Source organism: Nansenia antarctica, assembly GCF_963989245.1.
Source record: "Nansenia antarctica genome assembly, chromosome: 3".
Classification (NCBI taxonomy): Eukaryota; Metazoa; Chordata; class Actinopteri; order Argentiniformes; family Microstomatidae; genus Nansenia; species Nansenia antarctica.
Window position 1 is genome coordinate 45,175,692 of NC_137688.1, and position 20,374 is coordinate 45,196,065.

Consider the following 20,374-nt stretch of genomic DNA (forward strand, 5'->3'; position numbering starts at 1 on the left):
TGCCTGCCTATGTGTGTGTGTGTCTCTCTCTCTCTCTCAGGTGGCAGTTCAGCACACTACTACTCCTCATAGATAACCTGCCCTGCTGATATACTGTACATTGCTTGCATGTTTCTTACATAAAAGGACGTCAAGTGGTACAGAGCAAAGGTAATCAGGTAGCCCTCTGCTCAACCAAACAAACAAACACACATGTACACGCACACTCATCACATGAACAATGATTCATCCCTGCAGTATTTGGATGTCTCTCTATTTGGTCAGAGTAAGAGGTCACACAACATATACCCACATGCACACATACATACAACATGTATGCTGCTGGTTCAGGATCAAAGCGGGGGAGGTCTTGTTCTAACTTGACAACGTAACCCGGATGTTCTAATCATGCACTATGTTAGTGCTAGGCTAGTCACTTTCTGTCAATCAAATTTGCGCGAAAGTCGGTTGGTAAAATACACCATATGGACAAGAGTATTGGGACAGCTGAACATCACACCCATATGTGCTTGTTGAACTTTGAATTCCAAAACCATGGGCACTTTGCTGCTATAACAGCTTCCACTTCTGGGAAGACTTTCTACTAGATTTTAGAATAATGGTTGCAGGTATTTGCTCCGATTCAGCAGGAGCGTTAATGAGGTTGGGCACTGATGTTGGGCGAGAAGGACTGGCTCGCACTCGGCGTTCCAATTCATCCCAAAGGTGTTCAATAGGGTTGAGGTCAGAGCTCTGTGTGCAGGCCAGGCAAGTTCTCCCTGACTAAACACGGCAAACCATGTCATTATGGACCTCAGGAGCATTGTCCTGCTGAAACTGAAAAGAGCCTTCCCCAAACTGTTGCCACAAAGTTGGAAACATTGTATGCTGTAGCATTAAGATTTCCTGTCACTGGAACTAAGGGGCCTAGCCCAAACCATGAAAACAGCCCCAGACAATAACTGTGTCCGCATACTTTTGTCCATAGTGTAGCTCCATCATTGCTGACTAAAAGTAGGCCTATTAGATGCTGGCTGCTGCATGGCTACAAATAGAGATAAGGGAAGTGAATGTCGATGCTTCTGTGCCATAGCCTACAGGTATGAACATATTCACGCTCCAATGACGCGCACCGCGATCGTAGGCTATAGCGTTTCTTATAACTGCTCCAACCGGGCGACCTGACACCGGGGGCAGCGATGCCATTTCGAGCATTGATTCAATTTAATTTGTGCACCTCTGTCAGCGGTTGCAGATGACGGATATACCCGCGACCGGGCTATTTAAATTACTTTTAAATCATAAAAGCAAGGAAACGAGGCGCGAGGGGAAGAGGTTGGGACGAATAGGCGAAAAGCACTCGGCGGCGGGCCCTGATTTCCCTGGAGCAAATTAGCTCTATATCAGAGCGAGCGACAGGCAGTAATCTGCGGGATAGGGAGCGGGGTGAGGGGAGGGGGAGAGGGCCAGGCGCCGGGCGTGTCGTCGCTCCAATCTGCTTGGGGTCAGACGCAACAACAATAACCACACACAACACTGTGAGCGACGGTCTACATACAGCATGAAAGCGTCCTCCATTTAAGCGTTATATTCATATCTCCAGACAAGATTTAAATTTCTTGCGATATCATTTAGAGCATTTTAGATTAGGCAAGTTTGTACTTGGATTTTATAGCACCCCCCCCCCCCCTGAATTAATTGTTACCGCATATTTGATTAGGCCTATCCAATGCAGTTATGTGCTGGTAATGTGATCAGTTACTTCATCAGAGCTTACAGAAGAGCTGTTTACCACGAAATGTATAATGTCCAATGTGTGAAATGTATATTTTCCATTTAATCGTTTCACGCTATAGTCTACAAATGTAGTGTTTTTCCCCTCATAAATGTATTTTTGTTATTTAAAATAAAAATATTATTAATTAATCCTATAATTGTTGTATTAATACCCCAAATCTGCTGTTGATCTGTTAACTGAAGTGTTAAATCTATAGATGCAAATGTGATTGAAAATCACCTTTGACACACTTTAAATTAGACAAAACTAAAATACATGCAATAAAATAATAACAATCAAGTAGGCTAATCTAAACAACATTCAAAAGGAAATATGTGTAACGTTGATGTTATGTGGTATATGCTTAAATATCACAATGACATGATTAGGCCTGTTGGACCATAGCAGGGATGGTATTGCAGTATAGTCCATGATGCATGCATGAGCTAATGCCATGCTGAAGAAGGTTCACCGACTGCGACTCAGAAACGGGATATCTCTGTCTTCATGGGGCATACCGCGGTTCTCGCGCACACCTGCACGCATTTCTTCTCAAGGGATAATGCAGATCGTTGTATGCCAGTTGTTAAAAGGGCAATCTGGGATTGCTATTATAAATGAATGATATATAGGGTAACCATTGATTATTGAGGGATATAACCTATTAATACCATAATATGAGCTTAGTTCAACTGTCTTACCCCTTCAAAAAAATGACTGTATTGCTTCAAAACATGATTTAACTATTTTGATCTCATGGATGGTCAGTCCCTGCATTCATAGCCTGTATATGAATTTAAGAGTGCTTACATATCTCCAGCCCCATCCTTAAGCTGTTTAGCAAAGACTGCTTCGTTACTGTTTGAATCCCAGATTGAAATTGTTTAATTTTGAAGCATAGTTCACCGGCAAAGATCAAGTGACCTCGCAGGTGTGGCCGAGGTTCCAAAAAAGCTATTCTTCTTCATTCGTTTGATTAGACAAGTATACAGTCGATACAGGCCTGACATGGGTTTTCAAGTTATAATGTTTTTTGGAGCTACAATATGCGTTTTACATCCAACTACATTAATCTCGAATGCAATTATTTCAACTATAGCCTATTTGTTGTTCATGTACGTTTGTCTAGTCAACAATGCGTGATTAATGAATAATGTTCTGGAGTGGTCTATCTTTTCTATGCTAAATCACTTCCACTAATGCACTCTTTTACGGTTTATGTATTATTCTTGCTCGTAAAATTTCATTAGGCCTGTACATGGTATCTTAGCTTGGTTTTAAAATAAGCAAGTCGTTAATATTACACTAATTGACATATAAATTGCCATGTCATCGTCAGTAAATCATGATACAGGTGATGGTACTCCTGCTGGGCATTGCTGCCTGACGCACCTCCAACAGTGCCTTTAGAACAGGTGTGCTGTGACACCTCACTGAACACCTATGTGGGCCTAACTGGGTCATCAGCTGGGGACCACCAGTCATTGACGTTTCGCTCCTTTAACCCCAGTACATCTCCTGGTGGCGGAGCGATGGCAGGGATCTCTCCCTGCCACCCCCTGCTGATGCCCTAGGTGTTGTTCGCCCCCCAACCCTTATGCTTCCTTCTTAGCCACAGCCAGAAGCTGCCTTTCTCCGCCTCCTCAGCCAGCTCTTTCATGACTTTCCGATGCCTTGCTCCTGTGCATCCTATGTCACGGAGTAGGCGAGCAGCTGAGGAACCTACGAAGCCCCTACACCCCACTTCCACAGGGCACGTAACGGCTTTCCAGCCAGCCTCCCTGCACTCCGCCGCCAGATCTGCATACTTGGCTCGCTTCCGCTCGTTGGCTGCCTCCAAACCACCCTCCCAAGGGACAGTGAGTTCGACCAGAAGGACTGTCTTGCAAGCCTCTGACCACATGACCAGGTCTGGTCGGAGCGATGTTTCCACGATCTCCCTGGGGAACTGGAGCTGTCTCCCCAGGTCGACCCTCATGGTCCACTCACTACCCGGTGCGAGGAGTCTTGCTGTATCTCTCTGACGGGAGGGTTTGACTCTCTCTCCAGCCCTTGCAAACTGGATGGGATGTCTGTCTGGAGCGGAAGGTCTGCTGTTTGCCTCCTGTCTGCATGTCTCTGCCACCTCTGCCAGCTTTTTCAGCACCAGGTCGTGTCGCCATGTGTAGCGGCCTTGGGACAGCGCTGTCTTGCAGCCTGTCAGGATGTGCTGGAGGCTCGCATTGATGGTGTTGCAAAGGGGGCAGGTCTCTTCGGCAGAAAACCATTGGTGGAGGTTTCGGGGACAAGGCAAGGTGTCATATGTTGCTCTGATCAGGAAGCTGAGCCTAGCTTGGGGGATCTTCCACAGGTCAGACCATGACATGGGCCTGTTTGTGAGACCTTCCCATGACGTCCAGCGTCCTTGCTGGCCCTGGGACACCGCCTTTATGTTAAGGCGTTCCTGCTCAGTTCTTGCCACTTCTGCCACCACCATGGCTCTACGATCTTCTTTGGAAGCCTTTGACCAGAACATGGGAGTCTCGCCCCTTCCAAGGCCTGCTCTACCCTCCTGGACTCTGCCGACCACCTCGCGGTGCTTCAGCTGGCCGATTGCCAAATCAACCTCCTCTTGGGCTTTCCACTTCCTTCCAGTTCTTATCTGGGTGCCCGCTGCTCTCACCAGCTGGTCAGTGGATTCCCTCAGCTCTAGCACCAACCGAGCCTTCTCCTGCTTGTATCCAGAGCTGATGGATCGCAGTGGCAGTTGAAGCGTGTTCCTACCAAAGAGGCCCACGTCTGAGAAGCATCTTGGCAGTCCCAGCCACTTCCTGATGAACGAGTTTGCCAGCCCGTCCATCTTGCTTACCACTGAGGAGGGGATTTCGCTCATCTTCAGAGGCCACATCACCCTTTGGTACAGTATGAACTGGTAACACCATACTTTGTACTTTCCGGGGAGCTGGCTCTGGTTGATCCTGGCCAGGCCATCTGCGAGCTGCTTCCTCACCGTCTCCCCCATCTGCCTGTCAGAAAGCTCTGCTGTGTAGGTTCGACCCAGGCTGCGGACGGGTTGATTTGCCAGCAATGGGATGTCCTCACCACCTGCGACAAAGATGGTGTTGTCGCTTCTGACTCCTTTCCTGATAGACACACTGCGTGATTTGGGGGGTTTGATCTTCATCCTCGCCCAGCTCACAAGCTCGTCTATCCTCTTCAGCAGTCTTGTTGTACACGCTGCTGTCTGGAGAATGGTGGTGATGTCGTCCATATAGCCTCTCACCGCTGGTAGCCTTTCACCTGAGGGCAGTTTCACTCCTCCGACCATCTTCCTGGCCCCTATGAGGATGATCTCGAAGGCTGCAACAAACAGGATGGGGGAGATTGAGCATCCCATGGCAATGCCTACTTCCAACTGTTGCCAGCCTGTTGTGAAGTCCTGATGGGTGCAGCACATCTGGAGGTCTTCAAAGTACTTGGCCACCAGGGCTTTAATGCAGACTGGGATGTAAAAGAAATCCAAGGCAAACTCGATGAGTTGGTGCGGGACAGACCCGTATGCGTTGGCGAGGTCCAGCCACACGACATGCAGGTCACCTCTCTCTCTTTTCGCCCTTTGGATCTGCTCCCATATTACTGCAGAGTGTTCCACACACCCTGGGAAGCCTGGCACACCCGCCTTCTGGCAGCTGGTGTCGATGTACTCGTTACTTGTGAGGTAGCTGGTCAACCTCTTAGCCAAGATGGAAAAGAAGATCTTCCCTTCAACATTGAGGAGAGCGATACTCCTAAACTGGCTGATGGTAGTGGAGTTCTGCTCCTTCGGGATGAAAACTGTGACAGCTCTTTGCCACTCTGAAGGGATGACTTGGTTCTTCCAAGCCACTCTCAACAGGTTCCACAGGTGTCTCAGGACTCCTGGGCAGTTCTTGTACAGCTTGTATGGTATCCCGTTGGGGCCTGGGGCTGAGGCTGCTCTTGCCTTCCGGACCACGTCTGCTACTTCACTGAGTTTGGGGAGAGCAGCATTTTAAGAATACATCGACACACAAACTAGCCTACAGATGCTCTATGCCATATGCCAATTATTAATTTGATATGCGGTTTGAAAATAGTGAAACGAAGCCATACAATATTATACAAAACATACAAAAATAGGACTCTTAAATATCAAATGTGAAGACAAATGGCGACATTACTATATACGGGTATGCCAGATTATTACCATCAATCATTTTGAACTCATTTTAAATCCGCTTTATTTAGCATCATATAGGGCCTTTATATTATAAACATGGTATAATAAAAGGCCTACACTTATCGACATCGAATATTTGGAAACAAAAGGCTAAATGTGTAACAGGGAACAAAAACAAGAAACAAAATAGGCTACCTCTTATATACCTCTTATAACGCCGAAAGCGTTGTTGACAAACGGGACAGAGGTTGGTCGTATCTCACGCACGCGTATGGGCGCGCTCAGAGTGTTCTTCAGGGGAAATGAGGGAGTAATTAGTTAATTAGAAAACTGTCGACTAAAGTCACCCTGTACAGCACCTGCACGAGCCAATCACATCTCAGACATCTGTAGGGGTGGGGAATCGACGGGTGAAGGAGTGAAGCACCGCTTTAGTTGGTAAAGTTGCTATTAAACACGAAAGGACCCGAGGAGGACCGTGCCATAACCTGGTAGACGTCGTATCTCAATGCGCGGATAGGCAACGGACTACGAAACCAGAGACATTTGGAAATTAATGAAATTCAAATAGTTGTATTTCATAATTGTGTTGCCTTGCAGTTATACATCTTTGTTTAATCGGGCAAATTAGTCAATGTGTTGAAGGGACTTTGCTAATTGAACGCTTCACAGCTCTGGATGCAAAATAAGTGACAGTTATAAGAAGAACAGTTATAAGGGCTGCGAGGGGATGCGCTGTAACGCGCGCCTGCCCTCAAACATATGCAAAAGTGCCTTGATAATGACTTAAATTGAGTGTTGCACATCGGAAACTAAAATATAATAGGTTTGGTGACTGGAGTTGGATCCACTATCTATGCACAGCAGCATATGTGCGCATTGGCTAGTTTGACTTTTGAGCAGCTCACTGCAATTTTCCTGAGGAGCGTTGCTATGGAAAAATCAAAGAACTTTCGAATCGATGCTCTGCTGGCCGACGAAACTCACCGGGGGAACCGTGACCTCTCCCCGGGTCTGAGCAGCGACAGTCCCGCGGGCAGCCCCGTGTCCTGTCGACGAGGGGACACCCCATCCCCCCGTGGGGCCATCCAACTTCAAACCGGGATAATACCCAAACCGGGACTGCTGAACCTCCCGCACCCAGGGCTGGCCTCGCTGCCCCATGGTGCAATCCCCGGCATGTACCCGGCCCCTATGTACCCAATCTCGGCTTTGGGCGGCCAGCACACTGCCTTCGCATACTCTGGGTTTACGCAGCTAACCCAACCATATGACCACTTGAAGGCGGCTTGCATGGCAGGAGCTCTACCGCTGGAGCACTGGATTCGAGCTGGAATCATGATGCCACGCCTTCCAGACTATAGTTGTAAGCAACCTGTGTGTTTGCATGTGCATGTCACTTTTTTCGCATAAACATTTAAAACACGTTGAAAGGGAGCCGTTTTGCTCTATGTGCTGCCTATACAATCCTATTGTATTCCTTGGCATACGCTAAGTAAGTGTGTTTTGTGTTAAATGTGTTAACGTGTCAAAGTCTGGTGTAGGCCTACAGTTTTATTGCACCTGAGCAATATAGCAAGACAGATGCAAACCTAATTGTTGCAATCTATCATGTTTTTCAAATAGGTGTGGTATCACTCACGAATTAATTTGTCGACAGATACCGGTGGTTTATTGATAGGGAACGGGTTGTTTGATCACTTAACAACTAGCCTACTTCCAAAGCATTGAACCCAACCGCCTTGAGGTGTTGTAAACTCACTTATTGTTCCTCATTGCATATATCCAAAGGTGAGGTAAAGCAAATAAAGGTAGGCCACACACATACACACACACAAGCGCGATTTATGAAAGAGTTAATTTGTCACTAGCAAACCTCCATTTTAACCATAAGGAAATAATTATTCTCGTCTGAAATCTTGAGGAAAAAAAAAGTGTAACCATTTTATTTGATGCGGTATGTCAACAAACGCGCTTGACCAAACATATGACTGTAACAAGAACAGTAATCATAACAATACAAATAGGCCTATGAGGTTATAATAACGATGTTAAGAATATTCATATTATTATTATTAATTAATACTAATAATAGTGAATTATTATTAAAATTATTATTATTATTACTACAATAATATGTTATTATTATTATTATTATTATTATTATTACATCGAGGCCGAAAATAATATAGCCTGGTAACCTGTAGGCCCTAATGATTACACACAATCAGACAAAAGTCAAAGTGGGTTTGCGAGTGAAAAGCTTGACTTGCACAGGGCCTCAACAATGTCATATACAATATGTAATTAACTCACATCATAATACAGTAACTCACTAAATGCTAAAATACAACTAAATTGCACCATATAAACACAAATACAATACTGGTTATAGCAACAACAACAAAACTTGGAGTGCAAACTTTGGAGTGCAAATTATCCAATAGGCCTAGCAGCGGTTAGGGCAAATTAATTAATTTAACGAATGCCCCAAAACACATGCAGGGCGTATTGAAATGGAAATCATTTAAATTCGACAGCACATTGTTTAATTGTAGACCTATCGATGGGGTACCAGATTTTAGTCACATGAACAGGTGTAGCGGATGCCATTAAAATAGCAATATTTAACAAATGTAATAAAACACACATAATTTATAATTTTAATTTTGCCATTTAGCAGACGCTTTTATCCAAAGCGACTTACAATTACGAATTACAGGGACATTCCCCCTGGAGTAACTGAGGGCTAAGTGCCTTACCCAAGGGCACACTAGTAGTGGTGTGGCATCAGGCGGGATTTGAACTCACAACCTTCCGATCACAAGTCCAACTCACTATCCACTAGACCACCACTACCACACATGTATCTCCAAAAGGAAAAATGTATCAATAGCCTACAAGTTCAATGTCACTTTATAGTATTAGTCAGTACAAAATGCCTAGAAACTGAAATTACTGAAATATAAATAGGATCAAAATAGGCCTTGGCTTAAGCCTGAAAAATGTAAAAACCCTCTGGAGTTGAATAGCATCCATTTACTGCTGAGTGTAGGCCTAATATCACCTTTTTATCTTCGCTGTATTTATTTAGCTGTAAAAGTCAACCAGATGAAAATTGTCTTTGTGTGAGGAGGAAACTATAAACAAACACCTAAAACATTCTGTAGTTCATCAATAAAATCCCAAAAGCGTTCATCGAATTTTCATTAAGTTAATGGCGTGCTCGCGCTTTTTATGGCTCTCGCGCCCTGCTTCTGCTGTGTCCTCTCGTCAACAATAAACTGGAGTAAAGCTATTATAGTTAATGATGGGGAGAGAGTGCGGACATATGTGTGCGTTCCCTCCCACAAAATTATATTGGACTTCCTATGTCCTTGGTATTACATAAATTAGACCATTGAAACAGTCTAGGACTAAACCTGTATTGTCGTAGCTCGAATTGAAAAGAAACAGAAGGGCCTCACTCTCATTTCAAAAGTGTTAATAGGAAGAAGAGGTGTCCTGTATCAAAAACCCATATTGTTGAGAATGCTGAATCAAATGTCACTCAGCAATGAATAATCATTCTCTCTATTTCTCTCTATTTCTCTCTCCCTCCTGTCTCTCTCTCTCTCTCTCTCTCTCTCTCTCTCTCTCTCTCTCTCTCTCTCCCTCCTGTCTGTCTCTCTCTCTCTCTCTCTCTCTCTCTCTCTCTCTCTCTCTCTCTCTCTCTCTCTCTCTCTCTCTCTCTCTCTCTCTCTCTCTCTCTCTCTCTCTCTCTCTCTCTCTCTCTCTCTCTCTCTACCCCAGCGATGCCCCAGTCTGGCCTCCTGGGGAAGTGTCGTAGGCCCCGCACAGCCTTCACCAGTCAGCAGCTGCTGGAGCTGGAAAACCAGTTCAAACTCAACAAGTACCTGTCCAGACCCAAACGCTTTGAGGTGGCCACCTCACTCATGCTGACCGAAACACAGGTGAGAAAGAGTGTGTGTGTGCGTGTGTGTGTGTGTGTGTGTTTGTGTTAGTGTGCACGCATGCAGGGGGCCGTTCCACTAAAGGTGGATTAGTATATCGGCGATTGAAATAAATCAGGCGATCAGGCAACTCGGGATTGGAATTCAAGCCTCAGGTGATTCCTCGAACGAGGATCAGGCTTGTGTTATGAGTGTTCACAGAACACCGGCTTACAAATCCTGGATATGGGCGCGTGCAAGCAGACATAAAGAGCCCCGAAGAGTCGATCTGTCGAAATGAAGATACTCCACTCTGCAGGGGTCCTACATTTGCGCAGCATTCCGAATTATTGATCTTTATGAAGACGGAAAAATAAGATGTAAAATAGTGCAATACTGCCGCAATTAACAAGGCGAGGGAAATGGTTTGGCAAGAAATTGCTGACCGATTAAATGCGTAGGTCATACTAGCCCCAGTTATTGTTATATGTTCATATTTTAATAAATGAATATTTACTACTGTGGTGATATCAGCAGCAGGCTACAAACCGTCATAACGCCACAATGGCCTAGTGGTATCGACCGCTGCCATAGTATCTATTCGTCAATTTTAGACGGTGGTTCAAATCCCTTTTCGGACTCACTTTTTACTGCATTTCGTTGTCTGAATCTAATCTAAAATCTCATCTAAAAAAGTATGTAGACTATAAAATTATGGTGCAGGCTAATTTACAAGAACTGACACGATTACAATGGTGTTTGAAGCCTTTGCATGAAATCTTCGGTTAAATGTAAAAAAAATAAAAATAATGCTTAGTCAAGTCTCGAACACGCAACCTTTGGAACTCTAGCTGGCTGCCTTAACCACTGCGCCAGCCAGACCGCTATGATGACAGCAATGCAAGTTGAAACAATTACTTTTTTTTTCTCCACTCTTTTCTTTATTGATCTATCGATCTATCTGTCACACTTTCAAAATATCAAGTTATCTATCACACAATCAAACTATCTATCGATCGATCACACTTTCAAAATATCAAATTCTCTATCTATCACACAGTCAACCAATCTATCTATCTATCTCGTGTGAAGTGGGAACTAATATTTCCTAAAAGACACTTGATGGAACTGTCGTTCGGGATGTAGTTTCCGCCTGTGAGCCTTTTTTGACGCACCCGCACGTATTACTTTAGCCAGTGTTTTAGCCTGCTCGTGACCAGGCTAATTATATCTGACTCAGAAGGAGCTCAACCAAGCAGCGAATTATTTGAGCCACATTGATGGAACCGAACGCAAGCTAACATTATCGCCGATTAGAACTTTATCGAGGCTTAGAAGATAATCTCGCTTAGTGGAACGGGCCTCTGGTGTTCATGTGTGTGTGTGTGTGTATGTGTGTGTGTGTGTGTGTGTGTGTGTGTGTATGTGTACAACTAACCCAAGCACTTTTGTAAAGACCTTGAACAGATTCCCCTGCATGTTCTATTTGTCTTTTATGGTGATGTCCTGGGCAATTTAATCCAGGACAGTGTCTGTTCTGAAATGGCTCGTGAGAATACTTTTCAATCATGTTATTATGATTCAGTTGTGGCAACGAGATATTTGTTTTGCGGTACTGGGATTGGGTAACAGTGTGATTGACAGCAGGCCTATGGTGTCGTCATGTCTCGGCAGGTCAAGATCTGGTTCCAGAACCGCCGTATGAAGTGGAAGCGCAGCCGCAAGGCCAAGGAGCAGCAGGCGTCTGCGGCCACGCAGCCAGAGACTGAACGACGCAAATCAGCCACCGATAAGTCAGCTGAGAATAGACGGGCTGTCAATCAAGACGAGGATGGAGGAGAAGAGCTCGACCTGGAGGAGGAAGGAGAGGAGGAGGAAGAGGAGGAGGAGGAAGAGGAAGAGGCGCAACATAGGTTTGCTGTCAGCATGAGTGGTGGTGTGAGGTTGCCACGTTCTACAAACTTTCTGCAACAACGCACGGCTGAGATCAGCTACAACCCCCACAGCCCTTTCTCTGACGAGGAGCTGGAGGAGGGACAGGGGGGCGGGGACAGGAAGATAGGGGCGGGGTTATGAAAGGACCAACACACACCAGGAAGAAACATGCCCAGGAAATGAAATATCTTTGTCGATGTGCGCTTGACACTCGGATAGAAATGAACTATTAGTGTAACAAGAGGCAAAAAGAAAAGTGACATTTCCAAAGCCAAATTATGTTTTCTTTTATGTGTGTGTGTGTGTGTGTGTGTGTGTGTGTGTGTGTGTGTGTGTGTGTGTGTGTGTGTGTGTGTGTGTGTGTGTGCAATGATGTAATGTATTGTTTCTTTGCTCCTGACAGACTCCTGAATGTCGTAGTGTGTCCTACATTGGTCTTTCACCCTTAAAGATTGTGGTATAATAAAATGCGCTCACATTTTTCCAATAACACCCCTTGTAAAAGCTATAAAAGCTGGTTCTGAATACACACAGACAGGCAGACAGATGTGCTCACACATGCACACAAACAAACACACACACACACACACACACACACACACACACACACACACACACACACACACACACACACACACACACACACACACATGCGCACACATGCATAAATGGAGCATCATAAGGGTGACGGTAAATAAAAAATGTTATCTCCACAAAATGTACTGTGGCTTCAACTCTAAATCCTGTATCTGTACTGTATATTTGGAAAGCATGCATTTTTTTTTATACTGAACATTGTCTGAACATAGAGTCCTGTGCATTCTGATTCTGATTAGACTGAAAAGTAGCTGTTTTGGTGCGGAGGAGCAGTGTATATGAATGGCCACAATTACCATGTCATTTGTCTCTCTTAAGCTCTGCCCTCTGACAGGCTGACGGACAGCCGTGGCTCCTCCCACCAGCCTTGCTGAAGGATCAGTGGCAGGTCAGAGTTATGTTCAGTATCCTTCAACTGGTACAGATGTTTATTGGTGCTGACATGCTCTATTCACTGAAAAACGCTCACAGAAAAGAGTGAATGGACAGTTTACATTTGTTGAGTTCAATGGGGATTGAACAAAATTATGTGTGATGTTGCAATTGTGTCCTCATTAATGTCATATGTTAGACATGTGATGTATGGACATGGACTTTAAATGAGGTTCAAAGAATTATATCTGTGTGGAATTGGCATTGTTGTTGGGTTAATTCAGATTTTTGGTTGTTTATTGATGTTATTTAACCGTGTAAATGTATCTAATTTATTTAAAATCAAAGGTGAATGGCAGGAGGAAGTAATTGTATTTAACTGAAACTGGTCTGTGTTGATGTCCAACAGTGTGAAATAATAAAAACAATGAAAAAATGTTCCAAAGGCTTGGAATTGTGTCTATGCATTTCAAGTGAATATAAGTGTTTTTCAAATAGATTTGTAGATTTAATTTAAATATTTATTTTTATTTTGACTAAATATGATGGTTAAAGGTGCAATATCTAACATTCAAGCTTTCTTATAGTTGTAATGACTATGTTTAATTGGTAGCGATCAGGGAATGAGATGCTTTTTTTTTCTTTCTTTTTTTTACAACAAAAGTTGTTTTGGTTCCGAAAACTGCTTTCTAAAGTCGAGTGACTAGTTTTTTTTATTTTTTAACAATTGGTCAGGAGTGTTCTAGTGGAGTGCACTCACCGATTTTCACCTTTCTGTCTCTGATAGCTGCCTCTTCAAAGTGTGCAGGCATGCAGAAACACCGCGGCTAATGTCGGACCCTGTAAGTCCATTTCCAGGGGTTCTATTATTAGGCAGGATGTTGTTTGGAACCGCTAACTGAATGTTGCCGTGGTGCCAGAGGTAGTGTGTTAATTGGTGCCCACTGCCCAGCCCTACACTTACTTTTACAGTCCACTTTTTACTTAGTATACAAGAACTAGAACCTTCTAGAGCTCTGACTATAATCCTTTTTACATCAGGTTTTTCCTGGGTTTGCCTTTGGTGTGACCCAAATGTGTCCAGTATAAACTAGGAACCCTGGATTCTCATATCTAGATCCTAATACAGCCAAGTGTTGCATATAAACTTGCCTACCGTCGGCCCTAACTACCACAGCTTCGTTGGCTAGAGGAAAGAAAGCATAGGCTAACTAGGATAGTATTAACAACCTAACTGTGTGAATGCATTATAACATTGTGGAAGTGAAATGTGTCAGTGTGTGTCTGTCGAGCCCCAGAATGAGTCAGCTATCTCTCAATTTAAGTTGTTAGTTACATTTTTGTTAAAGGTTTAGGTGATACAAACCCAAAATGCTTATGATACATACTGTATGCCCCACATAGCTGGGCTCTCAATGCCCAAACAGTAAAAAATAGCCTTGTTTTGTCCAGGTCAGAATCAACATAGTTAGAATCCTGAGCAACACTATCTGAGCAACACTATCCTCTGGAGCTATGGGGTGTGTAGTCAGTTGTGGTGGTGTATAGTCTAAATGTGATCCGGTCTACCTAGACCTACTGCAGGTCATAACACAAGCACCCCCTACTATGGTAAACCAATAGAGACCCCAGCAAGAGGCATGCATGTGCGTTCACACCCAGTACTTTATAAACATGGTAACCAGGGATATTCCTGAATTCACAGTCTGGTACAACCCTCTTTGTGTAATGTCTGGGTTTATGAGGGGGGTAAAGCAGGATTTGTGCCAACAAACAGCTATTGCTAAAAACGAATAACTTACACACACACACACACACACACACACACACACACACACACACACACACACACGCACGCACGCACGCACGCACACACACACACACACACACACACACACACACACACACACACACACACACACACACACACACACACACTAGGCAATTAGTTGAAGATGCATCTACTGATCATCTACTGAGTTATTTGTAAGCTGCTTTCATACCGTAAGCCTAACCTTGTGAGACTTGCACAAGCAGAGACAAACAGATACAATAGGGCAAAGAGGTCTGACTATAAACATTTTGGCCAAATGTTCACTTGCAATCACACTTAATGGAACATTTCTCTAGTCCTCCTTTATTTTTCCTTTGTACTTCCTTCCTTGTTTTTCTACCTATTTCAGCCACTGCCACTGCCACCTTGTCCTGAAAAATAAAAGATAGCGACTGTGAATCCAATGCGCATATTAAAGCCGCAGTCTCTCTAATTTATGACCCGGGGGCTTTCAGATATGAATTACTCGGGTGGGTTTACTGATAGTCAAATAATTAAGTTAATGAAGGGAAGGTAAAGTAATCAGCGCCTGACGGTGATGTCACCCAGGCGCATTTTAATTTGTGAGAGAAAAGAGATGATGAGTGTGTGTGACCGAAACAGGGCGTTTTATTGGGCATCCATGTAAGGGGCAGTGATTAAATACCGAATCGGAGGACACACTCCGCATAACTCGTCTCCTCTCCGACTCTGGCCCACAACAACATGTTTATATAGTGATTAAATGCATTTTTAACTGGCCGGGTGAGCAGACGCTGCTTGTCTCATGAAATAAGATTCTGTTCAGACTGCAAGGGATTTGGAGAACACGTTTAGTGTAAGTTTGGTTTTGGGCATTGTAAGGTTTGAAGGTAGCATGAGGTCAATGCTGATTCTGGACAAGACGTCTGCTCACTTATAAAGCCATATATAGGCCAATAATGCTTGATGGTACCTTTAAGTCAGACAACTTGTTATGTTCACGTAAAAGTGCTTGAGTAAAGCAAGATCTCTCATGGGAGTCTATTCTGGTATGGGGAACAACCTTGGACATGTGTGGTTAACCCTGGCATCGTCTCCACCCAGTAAGACAAGGTTTAATTGGATGGTCTCTATTTCTAGTTTTGGATTAACTGTTTTGAGGGGCCCCCAGGTGCTCAAATGACCTATAGGCTACTCTTTTACAGGGTTAAAATAGTTGTTGTTTTTTTGTTACATGTCACATCATGCTCCAAAGCAATTTTCTCAGAAGAATTTGTATTACATTTCTGAAATATGCCCCTGACAATGCAACCCTAATTCCTAGGGAAAGAACCGTAAAACTGACCTTAAATCAGTGAAGGGGGACTTCTTTCAACTCCAGCTCAGAATTAAGGCCTAAAAAGTAGGCCTAGATCGCTCAATGTAACCAGTGCTTAAAGGCCTAAGCACTATGTCTCCCTCAATGCAGCTTTTAATTTGGTTGATTAAAAAGCATATCAATCTATACAAGCTCATTTAGATGTGTGACATGTCAGATCTATGACAAATGCCATTTGGCCTGTTTTATGATAGCCTATAGGCCTGTATGACACAGTACAAAAATCACAGCGAATTGATAAGGCAGCGGAGCAAAATATATAGACATCATTGAATCAGTTTCTCAATTCTAATTTAATCTGAACACACCTGTCATATTGATTAAAAATTCTCTGCGTAAATTCCAGCTACTATAATAATGTCTGATTTCTCCACTGTTTTCATTTTTTTTGCTGACAGCCTTCTCTTCTGACAACTTTATTGCCATTGCACAGTACAAGTACTGAGACAACGAAATGTAGTTTGGCATCTAACCAGATCTAACCAGTAGCACAGTGCAAAACATATGATAATGTAGACAGTGCATGATATTATGAATATAAAAGCGAATATACATGTGATAAATATCATTACATTATATGTACAGTTATGATATATGTACAATATGATATGTACAGAACAGGGTCATGAGTGTGCAGCCAGTAGAGGTATGGGGGGAGGGTACCGTGATATTGGTACTAAATGTTCCTCATAGTGGGGGGGGGGGGGCAGGGGAGGGCTGATCCTGAGCCTGCTGGTGTGGGAATGAAGGCTCCTGTACCACCTCCCAGATGGGAGGAGAGCAAACAGTCCGTGGCTGGGGTGAAAGGTGTCCCTACTGACGCCTAGCACCCTCTGCAGACAACGTCTACGCTGGAGGTCTTCAATAGTAGGAAGTTGGGCTACGCTACGGTGATGTACTGGCCATTTTCATACCACTGGGCTGTCATACCACAATGTGATGCAGTTTGTCAGAATGCTCTTGATGGTGCACCGATAGAAGTTGACTAGGATCCTAGGAGACGGATGAGCTTTCTTCAGTCTCCTCAGGAAGTATAGACGCTGCTGCAACCTTTTTGACCAGGGTGGAGTTCAGGGTCCAAGGGAGGTCCTCACAGATGTGGACACAGAGGAACTTGAAGCTGGAGACACGCTGCTAGCTTTCCTGTAGTCCACAATGAGTTCCTTGGTCTTATTGGTGTTGAGGGCTAGGTTGTTGTCTGCACACCACACTGATAGGTGCTGGACCTCCTCCCTGTAGGTCGACTCGTCGTTGATGCTGATCAGGCCTACCATCGTGGTGTCTTCTGCGAACTTGATGATGGTGTTAGAGCCATGCACAGGCACGCAGTCATGGGTGAAGAGGGAGTAAAGGAGAGGGCTCAGCACAATGTATGTATGTATGTGCGTGTGGTGTGCACGTGCGTGTGTGTGTGTGTGTGTGTGTGCGTGTGTAAAAGTGTTGTGCTGTCTATTACAGTGTCACAATCACTCAAGTCACCCCTTTAGACGTCAACACGACCCACACGAGTCCTCCAATATAAAATGGTTACCAGAAAACCCATTTTCATAGTTAAATAAATAAATAGGTCTCTTTCACTTTGTCGGATTATAAATCAGGCACAATAACTTTAGCGGTACGACCCCATAAAATATTTACACCCTGTAGTTTAATCAATCAGCAAAATGTCGGGCTCATTACGGAAATATGAACAGATTGTCCGATCTTTTAAAGTAATCACCCGTATTGGTTTGGGTTTCCCCTGGCCCTGTTGTGTCACTTAAGCTAATGGGTAGGTAAGGGAATGAGCGACGGGTGCCATAAATTCGCATCTGTCTGACTTAAACCGCTGTTCGAATGCATGAAAAAGGCCAAGTTTTGGCCATAAAGTTTATTGAAAAGGGTTGGCCTACCTCGGAACAATGGGAAATGTATTCATGAAAGCTTTTATTGTTGCGGGAAATCTATGTTACAGGTGCTTTAAAAGGGCAATGATCGTAAAATAACAAAGCTTTGGTGATTGTGGTTGGCCCAATGTCATTCTACAGAGGGTACAGAGCTATCGAACTACGAAGATGAAGATAGATAAAGAGCTGATCAGAATACGTATCGCCTCACGGAAAATGTCCACCTAAAAAAAATCATAGAACCATTTGTGACACTATCATGTGTGTGCGCGCGCGCGTGTGTGTGTGTCAGTGGCGTAGCGGACGGGCCCGCAAGCGACGCACCGCGGTGGGGCCCCAGCCACTAGGGGGCCCCCTAACATTGGTTGCTAGCACCCCCTCTCATTGCTCTCACTTGTTTGTACCTTTTGCTAAGTCAAGCATTTAGAATGTAGAGTGCATATTGCGAAATTTCGCAACGTCAATAATCCATCGGACTCTAAAAAACGCACGTTTTTTAAAACCTCCGTTGCGAAAGGGCCCCCGCCGCCACCTTGTGGGGGGGCCTCGGGATTTTGCGGTACGCCACTGGCGTGTGTGTGTGTGTGTGTGTGTGTGTGTGTGTGTGTGTGTGTGTGTGTGTGTGTGTGTGTGTGTGTGTGTATGTGTGCGTATGGATGGATGGATGTATGTAGGCCGTATGTATGTGTGTATGCAAACCTCTTATCTTCTCCAGGGTTTTCCTTGCTGAGACCCAAAAATGACCAAATGTTGACTACAGCAGATGTGGAAGTGGTTGTGGACAGTCCATGGGTTTTATTAACTTAATTTGATGTTTTTTTGCCAATACTGGACATTGATCAGGTAACTCAGAAAAACACTTAGGTGGTCCACCCAACCATATGGAAACCCTGGACATTTGCAAGACACAATTCAAAGTGGATTGAACATGCTCAGTTACTCAGGCCTTGTTCCATTACTTTCAATATGCAGCAATTACTCCATTCTTCTGAGTATCCACTGATCTAACATACTTTATGACTTGGTGTTCTAGTGGAACGCTTGCTTTCACCTATCTAGCCGTGTTAGATTAGTAATTCTTTCAGGTAAGGGATGAAGAATTGAAGGATGTGTTCTCTAAATTATTCAAACACAATATATTGGCCCCCTCCAGTGGTTTAGCTAAAGTCTTGCAGGGTAATGTACTGCATTTCATTTGCCTAAAGTATGGCCTCTATGGTCTCCTTTCCTCCATAAGCATGAATATTAAATTATGAGTAGTTCCCACTTGGCATCTTTCGTTCAGATGTTCTATACATTCATGCAGACCGATACGGTCCGATACACAATCAAGATCATTCCAGAGAATTATAATGATTGATTCAACAATTGAGAATTTTCAAATCAAATGGATGAAAGGAGACCAGGAGACGAAGCACTGAAAGAAAAACTAACAAGGAATTTTAAATACAAACTCAAACTGGTGAATTGTCCAATAACTGTCAATTTCATGCAGTTAAAGTCACATCTGTGAAAAACTGTACTGATTTTGGTTTGAACTCACAATATGTGTGTGTTCCATAGCCTATCCATGTTGCAGAGTGCATATTTTCAATATAGATTAACATGTTTGTTGAATTATTTAAATTAGTTATTGTAATGTATGTACAGAAAATATTATTTTTGCTGTAGTAGACAGCCTTATTGTCTTCCTTCTGTTAGAGGAACTTTATTATGTCGGATTTCCCCCTCTTGTAACACCAACTGAACTTTAATGAATTAAAGAGTTCTAATATAGGAACTCACCCACAGTACTTTTCTTGACTCAGGGCATCTACTCCACCTATGTCTCTACACAGTGTGAGGCTTTGGCCGTTTTCGAGAGCGTCAGTTTTGAGAAGTTACTGACCAGTGTAGATCAGAGCCACTGAATACATGTTGCAAGATGGAGATACAATGTGTCCGACTTGCTGAAAAAATATAGATTTCTTGATATTTATGAGTTGCGTGAGGCTCACGCAGTTTTTAGAGCGAGTAGCTATGCAGCCCCACGATCCCTCCTCGCCGATTGCATGTATCAGCAAGGGCCTTCATTGTGGGAAGAAAATCATAAGAATGTACCTGATTCAGGAAAATACCTATATAGGCCTATATGCCATGATGTGAAGACTGTGTGAGGATATTAATCATTATGGTATTTGAGAGATATATTGATGATTGCACATACACTGTTGCCACTGCCATGTTTTCTAAACGAGCAATCTGAATTTCACAACATTATTGTCCAAATTTAAACTGGAAAATGCACTGTCCCCGCCTGTTCTCGCCTGGCATTGCTTGATTTCTAGTCGGATTGGCTCTTCGACTCAAACACGGCCATTGACTTTGGTATGAAGTATCTTTATTATCTGCCCACAGTAGGCTTAATATTACTGGATACTATTACTGGACATGCGCATTTCCAGCGCAGCATAGTTCGCGCAGTTGCGAGGGCGGACCATAAACAGGTTGGGCGGGCGCGTCAAATCACGTTCCCTTCATCAGATAAAACTTCCTCCTCCACATGG

General features: G+C 43.8%; 1 protein-coding gene across 1 annotated transcript; it reads left to right on the forward strand.

Moving 5' to 3' along the window:
- Positions 1–6,866: 6,866 nt before the first annotated feature.
- mnx2b (motor neuron and pancreas homeobox 2b) lies at positions 6,867–11,941 on the forward strand (the record flags this gene model as incomplete). The annotated part of the gene is made up of 3 exons (XM_080525695.1): positions 6,867–7,299; positions 9,726–9,886; positions 11,540–11,941. The coding sequence occupies 3 exons, from the start codon at positions 6,867–6,869 to the stop codon at positions 11,939–11,941; spliced, it is 996 nt and encodes a 331-aa protein (XP_080381821.1).
- Between the last annotated feature and the right edge of the window lie 8,433 nt (positions 11,942–20,374).